We start from the raw sequence: 13,010 nt of genomic DNA, 5'->3' as shown, positions 1-13,010 counted from the left end.
TTTATTATTGTTATTTTATTTGTTTTATTATTGTCCTGTTTTTGTTTATTGTTGTTGTTATTGTTTTAATATTTATATTATCATTATTATCATTGTTATTTTAAATATTTTGAATATGAGCATTATCATTGTTATTTTAAATATTTTTAATATTAGCATTATCATTGTTATTTTTAATATTTTGAATATTAGCATTATCATTGTTATTTTAAATATTTTGAATATTAGCATTATCATTGTTATTTTTAATATTTTGAATATGGGCATTATCGTTGTTATTTATATTTTGAATATGAGCATTATCATTGTTATTTTAAATATTTTTAATATGAGCATTATCATTGTTATTTTTAATATTTTTAATATGAGCATTATCATTGTTATTTAAAATATTTTTAATATTAGCATTATCATTGTTATTTTTAATATTTTGAATATGAGCATTATCATTGTTATTTTAAATATTTTTAATATTAGCATTATCATTGTTATTTTAAATATTTTGAATATGAGCATTATCATTGTTATTTTAAATATTTTGAATATTCGCATTATCGTTATTTATAATATTTTGAATATTAGCATTATCATTGTTATTTGTAATATTTTGAATATTCGCATTATCATTGTTATTTTTAATATTTTGAATATGAGCATTGTTGTCATTTTTAATATTAGCATTATTATTGTTATTTTATTGTTATTATTTTTTATTCTTATTATGTTATTACTGATATTGTAATTTTTGTTGTTATTTTTGTTTTTATTGTTGTTTTTTTAATCAACTTTTCAGTTCGACATGTATTGTCTTGAGTTGTGGCTCAGTTGTCCCCTGTCTGGATTGGTACAGCTCAGGAGGAGGAGGAGTTTACTTACGTCCTGCGTCTGGAGAATCACACGCAAAGTGGATCCCACCTCGTACACACTCACACAGACACACACACACACGCCACTCTCTGCCCGGGAAGGCATCAGAAACGATGCCTCTGGAGAGGTGACCACCACCGGATCCCGAAGCCCATTTCCCCGGCAATGGAAACCAAATAAGGCAGCTGCTCCGTCCATCTCATAAAACATGGCGAGGCAGAGAGGTGGTGAGAGCTCAAGATAGAAGCGCTTTTCTCCAGGAGGGGAGGGGAGAGCCCACGCCGCGGCTCTCTCTCGTCTCGTAAGAGGATAAAGAAAAAGGGAAACCAAGCTATTTATAAAGGGGACTGTTTGGACTATCCGCCGGCGACACCATGAGCGGCGGGCCGGATGAGAGCTCGGTGCGAGTCGCCCTGAGGTAAGGATGCAGCGGCGGAGCCCTCCTCCCTGCAAAGATGCTCACACCTGCTACGACCGTGCACATGTTACCCCTGCTTTTATCCGTGCTGCACTCTCCCTCACTGACCACATATTCACTTTAGACACCGCAATCTCTCCCATGCACGATCCGTTCTTCTTCTTCTATCCCCACATCCCTCCAAAGCTCCAAAGCAATGCCCCTCTTGTTCTCTAAATGGGCTTTTATTTTGAAGCTACGCATGGCTGTCCACGACACCCATGCCAGGGGCTGCACTTTAATGCTCGTTGCATGATTTACACAACATCTATAGAGAGACCCATGATTGCATCACATGAGCTTCTTTTGTTAATACCTGCGCTGCATGCACATGCTGTGTAGTGGATTTATGAATGAAGATCTGGGCTCTGTGGGATTAGGCCAAGGAAAAGCCTGGAACTGTCCCCTGACAGCCGGGGCAACACACAATAGAGGATACAATGCTTTAAGGTAGACTTATACAGACCTGTCTGCTGGATCTTTGTGTTCACGACTGCATTTGATCCCATTTGTTTTCAGGCATTTACACATTTCATTTGTAATGGTTAAGTTTCAGCCAGGTTGCATTTCATACTGATCTGACCTTTGCCCCCCGACCGCCCCTTGGCCTACACATGCTTCCACATAGCAGGCAGACAAGCTGAGATAGTCACTGTCTGATCACCACTTCCACAGTATCAGCCTTTCTTAGATATATGTGTGTGTGTGTGTGTGTGTGTGTGTGTGTGTGTGTGTGTGTGTGTGTGTGTGTGTGTGTGTGTGTGTGTAAGATTTCAGGCATCAATAGGGTGACAGTGATGGGGGCAGGTGCTTTTCTCTGTGTGTGTGTGTGTGTGTGTGCGGGCGCGTGTTGGAGAGACTGTCATGTGAACTGGATCAGTGGAAGAGAGAGGACAAAAGCATGTACCTCTCATGTTTCTCTTCGCTCTCTTGTTGTTGTGCATTCAGACTTTGACCCCGGGACTCTGTTTACTGTGCCAACTCAGTTTTAAAAGCCCGTCCCTCTCTGTCATATGATAAACTGTATAATCTGTTCGTATATCCCATAATGCTCTCTAGTTCTTCAGTGTCGCCCGGTCTCATAAACAAGATTGAATTTGTCTGTCCTCATTAATAAATCAATAGCGGCATAGAGTTGCTGTGTTAGAATAAGTTTTAAGCTTTGTTACACACACATTATCCCCCGCACACACACACACAAGGCTGTAGAAAGGTGTGTGTGTTGGCGTCTTTGAGTGGAAATTACCTGCTATTGTATCTTCTTAGAAAGCTCAGGCTTCATTTATTATTTGTAGAGCTCTGTTGTCCTGTTGGCTAATTGTGTTTCCACCTTTAGTCCTATTGATTGGTTTATTCTTTCATATATTTGTATTTTCACTCATTCATGTCACAGGCATTTATCAGTAATACTGTATTAATCAGCGTACTCTCGGCAGACATGTTATGGCCCAGGTGACGTAAAAATGTATGTATGTAATGTGAATGTTAGAGTTGGGTTTTGTCGTGGTGATACTACAAAACTATAATTAATACTGATCTTAAATTCTCATTAAATGAAAGTAGAGTCAGCAGTTCAGATCCTCAAGTGCCTTAAAGGGCTTTGTCATTAATCTCTTATTTGACAGACAGACACACACACACACACACACACACACACACACACACACACACACACACAAACAAGGTGATCCACTTCCTGTCACTGAGACTCGGCTGACCTCACCTGCGTGGCGCAAAGGACATTAACGATGGCGTTTCCATTTAAATGTTCTCGAAGGTCACAACAGTGAGCCAGCGCAACACCACAACTGAAGAACTGGCAAAACGATGTCAAAATATCTGCTGTAAACAATAAACCATTGATACATTTAGCGCACCAATGGGAGGATGATACATTGTTTCAGTCTTAGAATTGGTCGGGTTCTTGCGTTCACAAAGGCAAAACTCAAACAGTCCAGAAGTTGTAAGCAGAAGTCATGTGGTGGAAATGTCATACGATTATTGGTCATACAGTTTGCAAGTAACAAACACCAATTAGCCATAACAACTTTCTAAGATGACAATAGCCTGACAGTGTTGTGTGTACAGTTTGGTCAAAAACCAATGCAGATTGAGCTAAATGTAACTTTAATTTATGTACACATATGTGCCTACCTATGCTATCATTATGTGCACAAACTTTACTTGCGGCTGTAATCTGATATGTGTTATAGCATGTTTGATTGAAACCAAGCCCCCACCGCAGTGATTTCCTGGTTGATCCAATAAAGAAGTGCCTACAATTGCAGTTCACCGAGTGTCCACAGGTTTCCTAATAGAGCAGTTTCTCATTGACGCCCATATTAAACAGGCTGTTTTTCACAGCATAATTAAACCTATTTAAGGCCTGGTACAAAAAAACATTCTAGTCTGTATGTTTAGGTCATTCCTGTAGGCGAGTACGATTAGATGAAGTTGAGAGAACGGACCTTGACGGAGGCGCTACGTCCATTTCTTCTACAGCGGTGTAGTGGTAATTGATGAGGTGGGCGTACTGCTAGGTAGATGATATGTACCCTTAAAGGGAGTTGGTAAACTTAAATTATTTTATTATTGTGTCATGCAAAAATAATATGTCCAGCACAACTATTGACAGTTAGTTTGAAAAAATATATACTATACCCCTATATATTCCAATAACATCCCAATGTTTCCAGAGTCAGCAATTAGATACTTTTCAAGATGTTCCGTGCCTTAAATTCACAGCAAAAACAACGAGAAAATGGGCTAGAAGAATACACTGGAAAATGCCATATTAAACAACCTTTGAATTCATTGTGACAGCAGGTGAAAGAAATGCAAACCGTCGCAACAAAAGTCAACACCGTGTTCTAAAGGTGTCTCAGTGACCGCCTCGTTAACAGCGACACGCCGGCAGACACATCCTTCCGCACTAGCTAACGTGATTGTTTTGTTATGTTTTTACAGAAATCTTTAACTGACAGATCCCCTTTGAACATCGAACTGCAGCTCCACGGGGGTGTTTGCGGCTCCATTAATCGCCGTGGTAACATTCTAATTATTAAGAGCTTGTGGTGAGCCTGAACTTTTAAAGCATCTGAAAGCCCCGCTGTCATAGTTTAGTTAGGTGTGTGTGTGTGTGTGTGTGTGTGTGTGTGTGTGTGTGTGTGTGTGTGTGTGTGTGTGTGTGTGTGTGTGTGTGTGTGTGTGTGTGTGTGTGTGTGTGTGTGTGTGTGTGTGTGTGTGTGTGTGTGTGTGTGTGTGTGTGTGTGTGTGTGTGTGTGTGTGTGTGTGTGTGTGTGTGTGTGTGTGTGTGTGTGTGTGGTAATCAGCTAGTAGGTTGCCAACCAACACCTGTCTCAGCCTGTGAGGCTAATGCTGTCTGTTAGCAGGTTCTTAATCCCCCACCCCAACATGTCCAGAGTGATGAAATGCTTCTGTCTCTTTCTTTTTTGAGGCACAACAAGAAAGAAAAAGGGTCTGGAGGCTGAACAGAGGGAAGGTGTTTCTGGGAGTTTGTCATTTTGATTTATAACTGGAAAAACTATGTAACGTAAAAGTCTATTTTGCTCTGTAGAAGTGCACTAGATGTGTGTGCTGTGCTGCCATCTCTGATTTTGAGGATGATCATGCCTGATCGCATACAGATGGGTCACTCCAGTAGCATATTGTTGGATGATTCTGCAAACGCACAAACACACGGTTAGTGTTTTCGGGGTTATTTCCTGTGAATTTGTTCCAGATCTCTTTCCATAATATGGTTATGAAACATCCCATTTATGTGTGTGCTTGTGCATAATTGTATCTCCTACCATAGTCCAGCAATACAATACAGGAAGTTAACCATTCATCCAAGAAGTAAGTCATGGTACATTCTTTGCCTGAAGGAGCCACTCAAGTGACTTATTAGTATGTCTATATACTTGAGGTGCAGCTTTAATAATTGAGAGCCTACAGCCAGAATTAGCCAGCAGTCAGGAGTCAGGTTTCGTATTGTATTCCGTAGCATCTTCAATTAGATAAGTTAGTGTTTTTTGGGCGGCAGTAGTCCATAGGTGACTTGGCTGGGAACTGGAGGGTCGCTGGTTCGAGTCCCTGTGTGGACCATGAATGGAGCATGGACTGGTAGCTGGAGAGGCGCCAGTTCATCTCCTGGGCTCTGCCGAGGTGCTGTTGAGCAAGGCACCGAACCCCCAACTGCTCGGGGCGCCGGTCACTGGCAGCCCCCTCGCTCTAACATCTCTCCATTAGTTGCATGTATATAGGTCCTGTCTGTGCATGTGTGTGTATTTCGGGCCTGTGTGTGACAAAATAGAGTGAAAATTGAATTTCCCCATTGCGGGATGAATAAAGGAATTCTTCTTCTTTTTGAAAGTGGAAAGCTGGAAAGTAATTTTTAATCCTTATTTTAATACTAAATCTGGTTGTTTACACTTCCACAAGACAGTGAATCTGTTGGGACGTTTGAAAATGCAAACTGGACCTAGCAGTCAGCTACTTTACTTCTTTACTTATATCCAGGTCGCCTAACTCATAGGGCTGGTTATCAGTACCGGATACCTTTTAAGGTATCGACCAGGGCTGCACAATTAAAAAAATCGCAGAGGGTGCGCAACTTCAACACAAACTTGAACAATCAAACCATACCTGTATTAGTGTCTTCGATCCTTTTACTACCCAGATCAAGAAAAAAAGTTACTTTTCGTATAGTTTTGCTCGCAGCCAATCAATGCAAGTGCTCTTTGATTTAATGCCACAATCAAAATGCGTGGTGTGGTGTGATAAAGCCGAGCACATTTAAACACTTTCAAATGTATTTGTGTAAAAATCATTTGAACAAAAGGAGTACTGGGGGCATTTTATGCAACTGAACATACGTGATGGGTATCAAATGAAGTTGAAAAAAATAAAAAGTACTCTATTGGTAATGGTATTGCAATCTTTTAAATGATCGTCCCTGCTAACTCCTATTGGCTCCTCTCAGGTGTCTGTCAGACACAAGTCCCACCTCCTTGACCTTTGTGGATTATGTTTGAGGGCAAAGGCTGTGCGCCTGCTGCCATGATTCAAAAGGTGTGTGTGTGTGTGTGTGTGTGTGTGTGTGTGTGTGTGTGTGTGTGTGTGTGTGTGTGTGTGTGTGTGTGTGTGTGTGTGTGTGTGTGTGTGTGTGTGTGTGTGTGTGTGTGTGTGTGTGTGTGTGTGTGTGTGTGTGTGTGTGTGTGTGTGTGTGTGTGTGTGTGTGTGTGTGTGTGTGTGTGTGTGTGTGTGTGTGTGTGTGTGTGTGTGTGTGTGTGTTGCATCCAGGCATATTTGTGATAAATATGCATGAACCAACCCAAGTGAACTGAGACACAAAGCAAAGCATGCTGCAAGCCATCTGCCAGCTGCTTCCGTGTGCTATCGCAGTTACTGAGATATTCAATAACTTCTGTCTGACTAGCACAAGCAGAGGTTAATTCAATATGGATCTTTTTTTATTGATAAAAGTTTAGAGTCGTGTTTACTGTAGCTTTATTTTCAGAACATACTTTCTGCACTTCCTATCATACATTCATGCAAACTTTTTTTTCTTGCGATACTTATTTCTCCCTACTTTTCCACTGCTTTTACCAGGTATGTCCCATGTGTGCCATGAGTGGGCTAAACCGCCCCTGTCATAAAGGAACAGTGTCATTAAGCCCGTGTCAGTGCTGGAGGCCAGTGGTGTGTGTGTGTGTGTGTTATCCTCAAAAGCCCTCTTGACAGCCACCGTCCTCTGCCACTGCCAACCTCTCCCTCCTTCCTGCCCAGTGACCTTTGACCCAGGAAGCAGTAAGAGCTGTGACCCAGTCAGAATTCCCTCCATGGCAGCTTTGTTTCAGCTGTCACCACGGTTACCGCGGATCCTTTCAAGGTCCATGGTGTGTGCAACGATGGCCCTGGGAACACCGGTCAGTCAGCCATCTAAACGACAAGACAAGAGAGAGGGAGAATGGGGGAAACAGGAACCCTGACTCAGCAGAAGTTGTTTTTCTCTTACTGGCTCTCTTGACCCTTCTCCAGTTTTCCTGGCCTCATTCCCAAATGCACTCTGTGACGTCACTGCCTACCTGTTTTCACACTGGACTCTGACAGAAAGGACAAGATTCAAGGTCTTTGTCATGTATCTTTATCACTTCCTGTGATCCCGGGAATATCAAGGATGTAGAAAATGAATGGAAATCCACTGTAAGAGCAAAACTTCACATCCATACAGACTGGCACAAATGATTAGTTTGGTATATGGTGAAATAAACAGTTCTATTTAGAGTCTATCTGCACTCTTATGAATACATTTCAAATGTGGTAACTCTGAATAGTAAGTAGAGCTTGTAATCTTACATTTTACATGCTCATGAATCATCACTTGCAAAATTATGTGACGAGAAAATAACAAAATGAGATAAAAATGTTTTTTGTAGATTATTTGACTGCAGAACATAAACAAAACACATTACAGTATATTAATATTATTGTAAAGATCACAAGAAGATCAATTATTAAGTATTCATAGCCTTCTGCTCTTGACAAGTTCATAGCACGTTTCATATGACAGACGCAGACTCAATGTGCTTCAAAATAAAAAGTAAAAAGATGTAAAATATATAAGACTAGTGAATAAGATGAGAAGGTAATATTTTAATATTGTTATTAGAATAATAATAGTAATATTAATAATAATGATTCTGAAATAAGATATTTGTAACAAATTAGATCTTGTGATGTGTTTTTATTTAAATGAAGCCGCTCCACTGCAAATGTTAACATCTGAATGAATTCCAACTTTTTTTGCTTAATTTTATTTATACTAGTTGTTTGTCCTGTTGTGTTACTGTTATTTGCATGTGTGTAAATAAATATGAATGAACATATATTTAGCAGTTCTTATGGTTATTTACTCTACTCTATATATTTTATAATTTATCTATGTATTTTTGGTAATCTGTTGTTTTTATTCATGTATATTTTTTCTTAGGTCCAATGTCAGGGAACGTTCTGTTAAATAAAACTAAATTATTATTTAAGAGATTTACCCATTCGCACACTTCAAACCTAACTTAAAACTTGCTTTAAAAAGTGTTTTGTTACTCTGTATCATTTCCAGGATTACGTCATGGACACAGCCTCTCATTTCTGCAGACATAATCCATCCTTCGTTATGATTCTAAATGCTGCACATTTCTGGGCAGAGTTTGGCTGTATTCAGCCTCTAACAGGTTGCAGACTTGTTTGAGCTTGCTGCTTACAGAAGTACACTGAAGAGGCTGATGCGATGGATTGACTCTTGATGTTAAGAGCAGCTGCCAGACAATGGAAAGATTGTCCTGCTGAGTTGTAGTGGCTCATTGTGGCAGTGGCTTTGTGTCAGAAGGTCTTTTTTTTCTTTTATAAACATCTTTCAATCATTTCCATGTCTCTGCACTCATCCTCTTGCTCTGGGCGGCCATTAATCAACGGAATATATATATAAATATACTGTGTGCGTGTGCGTGTGCGTGTGCGTGTGCGTGTGCGTGCGTGGTTATATAAGGAAGTCACGGTGGTTTACCTGAAGGCGTTCTTGCAGTGGTACAATCTTTTTTTTTTACAGTCATAAAGTCTTGAAGAATAGAGAAAAGCCTCTTAGTGTTATACACTTCAACAGAGCTTAGCTTTGACTAGAAAAAGGACTGCTGTGTTTGTGTGTGTGTGCGTGTGCGTGTGGTCCCTCATTGACCTCTGTTCGATAGCATTAGTACACAGTAAAGGCACCTCAGAGTTCGTAGTCTGCTCATGTCCACTCATATCTTAATCAAAAACACTCAGACATTCTTTAGCTGGTTAGCCTCAGTTACTACTTCAACTTTTTTTTACGTGATGAATGTTATGTTATTGAAGCAAGTGTGTCTGAGATGGATTTTCGCAATTTTATTCAAGCTTGTGTGGACACATCTTTGCCTCAGTTTGCGCCACTACCAAAATGCAAATTTGCGTCACTCTGTGTCTTTCTATTGACTTTGTATCCAATCGTGCTGCCTCTAACATTTTCTTAACACAGTTTATCTTAACTGATCTTATAACTCAACATCAGGGTAATTCAAGAAATATAAAAGACCCATCTTGAAGAATGTCTAGTGTTTTTTTTCATTGTACAGGGTAAACTGGGCCTATGGCAGGTGATTTATGATGCAAACAGATTATTTTACATGAGATTGAAACAAATCTAGAATTGAACTGAAAAGGAAAATATCCAAAAATACGGGACTCTACATGACGAGGTCAGGTGGTGAGTCAGTGTGCTGGTAGTAGTTTGAAATGTGCAGAAAGGAGGCTTGTTGTCTGCTGCCTTGTGGGCTCAGATGTTCCTTTCTGCTTCTGCTGAATCACTCGATGCTGCCTGTCCCAGCTGTACACAGCGTTTGACGTGAACCTCAACACTTGCCCAAAAATTTAATTACAGAGGATTAGATTTGGTAGGTAGGAATGAAATGTCGGCTTTGTTGACAGGGATGATGCAGAGTGACCGGCTGCATCTTTAGGGAGCGATTTGATTGGCTCATTGCCAGGATCAGTGATGTCAGCAATTGATGTGCTCAGGAGGGATGAGATCAGCAGCATGGTGCCGATGGACTGACTCATCTTTTTTTTACCAGCATCTCCTGATTTCTTATTGATCATTACTGTAGGTCATTAGAGGGGTAATGCTGATGGGGATGATTGTATTTATTTATATATTATGTATCTGTCAAGCCCCACCACAGCGGTTTCCAGGTTGATAATAGCCAGTGCAGTGTTGTGTATACAGCTTGGTCTAAAATCTATTCAAATTGCACTAAAAGTAACTTTAATTAATGTACACATATGTGCCTATGCTATGAAAAAATTGCACAAACTGTGCTGTATCTGTGGCAAAATGATTGTAGACGTGGCTGTAATCTGCAGATATATGTGATATATCATGTTGGATTGAAACCAAGCCCCAACCACAGTGATTTCCTGGTTTATCCAATACGAATAATTAAACCTGTTTAAAAAACATTCTAGGCTGTATGTTTAGGTCATATCTCCATGACAACACTTAGGGGGGGAAATTGTTTTGTACCAGGCTAGTTTTTATTTTATTGGAGGTTAAAGTTTAGGAATAATTAGGGGCGTGGCCTCTTGAGTGACAGCTAGCAGCTGGCCCTCACTTCTCCTCGGAGGTATACGTCAGCCAGATGGACGTATCTCCCTCCCCCCCAACGTCACATCAATGCCTGTTTTTTGGTAAGAGGAAATGAGGCGGAGTCAAAATCTGACAAGATGGCGGCTCCCGTAGGTGAGGACGATTGGATCAAGTTGAGAAACGGACCTTGACGTGGAGGCTACGTCTGTTTTTTATACAGTCTACGGAAGCTGCTCTCATTGCCAAATCAGAATACAATATGGTCTCTGAAATGAAATGTATTTTAAAATTCAAAATGCCAAAGTCTTATTAAAAATGTTGCAGGCATTGTCTACTTAATAAACATAGTTTTTGTGTGTTTCAGTGTTTTTGAGTTAGTTTGAATACGGACTTAAACACAACACTTTGCTGGTTGAGATCTTTTTAACTTCCTTCTAGAGTTTCACTGTTTCTTTGTAATGTTTTTAATATCGAGTTAAGAATGAAACTTCCAAAATTCAGGCCTAAGGCGTGCAATGTCTGGGTTTTTTTTCTGGTCAAGCGTGTGTGTGTGTGTGTGTGTGTGTGTGTGTGTGTGTGTGTGTGTGTGTGTGTGTGTGTGTGTGTGTGTGTGTGTGTGTGTGTGTGTGTGTGTGTGTGTGTGTGTGTGTGTGTGTGTGTGTGTGTGTGTGTGTGTGTGTGTGTGTGTGTGTGTGTGTGTGTGTGTGTGTGTGTGTGTGTGTGTGTGTGTGTGTGTGTGTGTGTGTGTGTGTGTCTGAGGAGTCCACCTTTTCTCAGGCTGTCGCTGTAATCGCAGTAATGAGACTGAGAACAGGAGCCTAACAGGACCTGTCACATGAGAAGAGGCTGACAAAGCCCCTCTGTGTGTGTCTTTGTCTGTAATGTTATGTGTGTATTTGAATAGGTATAAGTGTACTTTGACTACACTATTTGCTTTTCCCTTTCATCTTTAAGAAAGGTTCAGTGAACTGTACCTCATCACTTTAAACTCATCACATCAGTCAATGCCATCCAGAAGTTTCTCGTACTAAAGAGCTTCTAAGTTTACTTCTGTATCTGTAGATATATTTAGATCAAAAACAGTGGTCTTTTGTTGGTTGCGGTTTACATGCAGCTGTTCTCTTAAAGTTTTACCCAACCACTGAACCTCTGTGCTCAGTAATTGATTCACTGTTTCTTCCACAGCTGGTTTACCAATACTGAAATTAAACTTTTTCATTCTTAGTATTACTAACCTTCAGTCATCTGGCATCCACTTATGGTAGCCTAATTATATTTCAGTTTCCAGTACTTCAGCATAAACAACAAGCTAGCACAGTTAGCCTTTTCTTTTAGAAACTAATATACACCTCCGTCCATAACATACCAAGCTAGCCCTGGTCTAGTGCTAACATTTTGGTCAAGAATGTAGGTCTAAATGTGCTTCCATTGTTTTTTTTTTATCAGGAATTATTGTAGCTTTCATCAATGCTAGGTCAACATTTTAGGCAGTGTGCTTATTTGCTCCCGTGACTGGACCTAGTCAACAGTTACTGGGGTCATCCCTGTGTTCCTTGGTCTGGGAATTCGGCACTGATTGTGGAAAAAAGACAGCGGTTCCCCGGTCTCAAACAAAGCGGGGAACATAGGACCTTTTTTGGGAGAAACTGGGAACATCAGACTTTTTTTTTTTTTTTTAAAGGGTCACATACAAAGTGGGGAACATAGGACCCGGGGAACATAGGTACACTCCCCAGTTAGCTTAGCTTAGTTCATAGACTGGAAATAGCGATCAAAATATCTGCCTACAAGCACCTCTAAAGTTTTCAAAGGAACGTATAATTCATTGTTTAATCCATACAGAAAACAAAGTGTAAATTTTCTTGAGCGGTAGTAGCTTCCTGAAGTCCTTGGCAAGTTTTGATACCTTAGAAAAGAGCCAGGCTAGCTTTCCCCGTTTCCAGTCTTTATACTAAGCTAAGCTAACCAGCAGCTGCATATGAGACAGGCAGCCGTGAGACTGATATCAATCCTCTCATCTAAATCAAGACAGCGAATAAGCGTATTTCCCAAGAAGTCAAACTTCGGTAATATGATGTCTTAGAGTTTTGGGTTGTTTTTGAACTAATGGCCACCTCCTGCACAATCCTTCCTGGATTAGGTATTTATTTAAGTGCTAAAACTACACAAACCTTCATGTTGTAATGCAAAGAGCCTGGTGACAAATACTCTAAAATTCACCATGTAAAAGTATCTCTCTAATCCTCTCCACTCTGGAACCTCTGAGGGGTTTTCTTCTTAGCATTCCCTCCAACTGGCTGATTCTGTCACAGCTGATTAATGTGTTGAGCAGTTATTACACAAAAGGTTTCACTTGGCCTTGCGGGGTCTGTACACCTGTGAACGGGGATTTTCACATTTGATATCCGGTATCAGGAATAATTGTTTTTTGACACTGTTTTTTACTCTCTTTTACTTCTTACTACTCTAATATCTTTTCAATATACAGTTGTACAACACAAATATATAAAAAACAAAAGAAGC

The 13,010-nt window shown here is 40.2% G+C and overlaps 1 protein-coding gene across 1 annotated transcript in view; it reads left to right on the top strand.

Annotated features, from left to right (window-relative positions):
- The first annotated feature begins 1,171 nt into the window (after nucleotides 1-1,171).
- LOC310962847 (kinesin-like protein KIF21A) overlaps nucleotides 1,172-13,010 on the top strand; it is a 39,415-nt gene continuing 27,576 nt past the window's right edge. Inside the window, exon 1 of the mRNA XM_083935445.1 lies at nucleotides 1,172-1,285. Coding sequence (XP_083791571.1) covers nucleotides 1,242-1,285 — 44 coding nt within the window. The 5' untranslated portion in view covers nucleotides 1,172-1,241. The remainder of the gene's footprint in view (nucleotides 1,286-13,010) is intronic.

This window comes from Echiichthys vipera (assembly GCF_963691815.1).
Source record: "Echiichthys vipera genome assembly, chromosome: 20".
Lineage (NCBI taxonomy): Eukaryota > Metazoa > Chordata > Actinopteri > Perciformes > Trachinidae > Echiichthys > Echiichthys vipera.
Note: the sequence above shows the minus strand (reverse complement) of the source record. Positions and strands in the feature narration are given on the sequence as shown.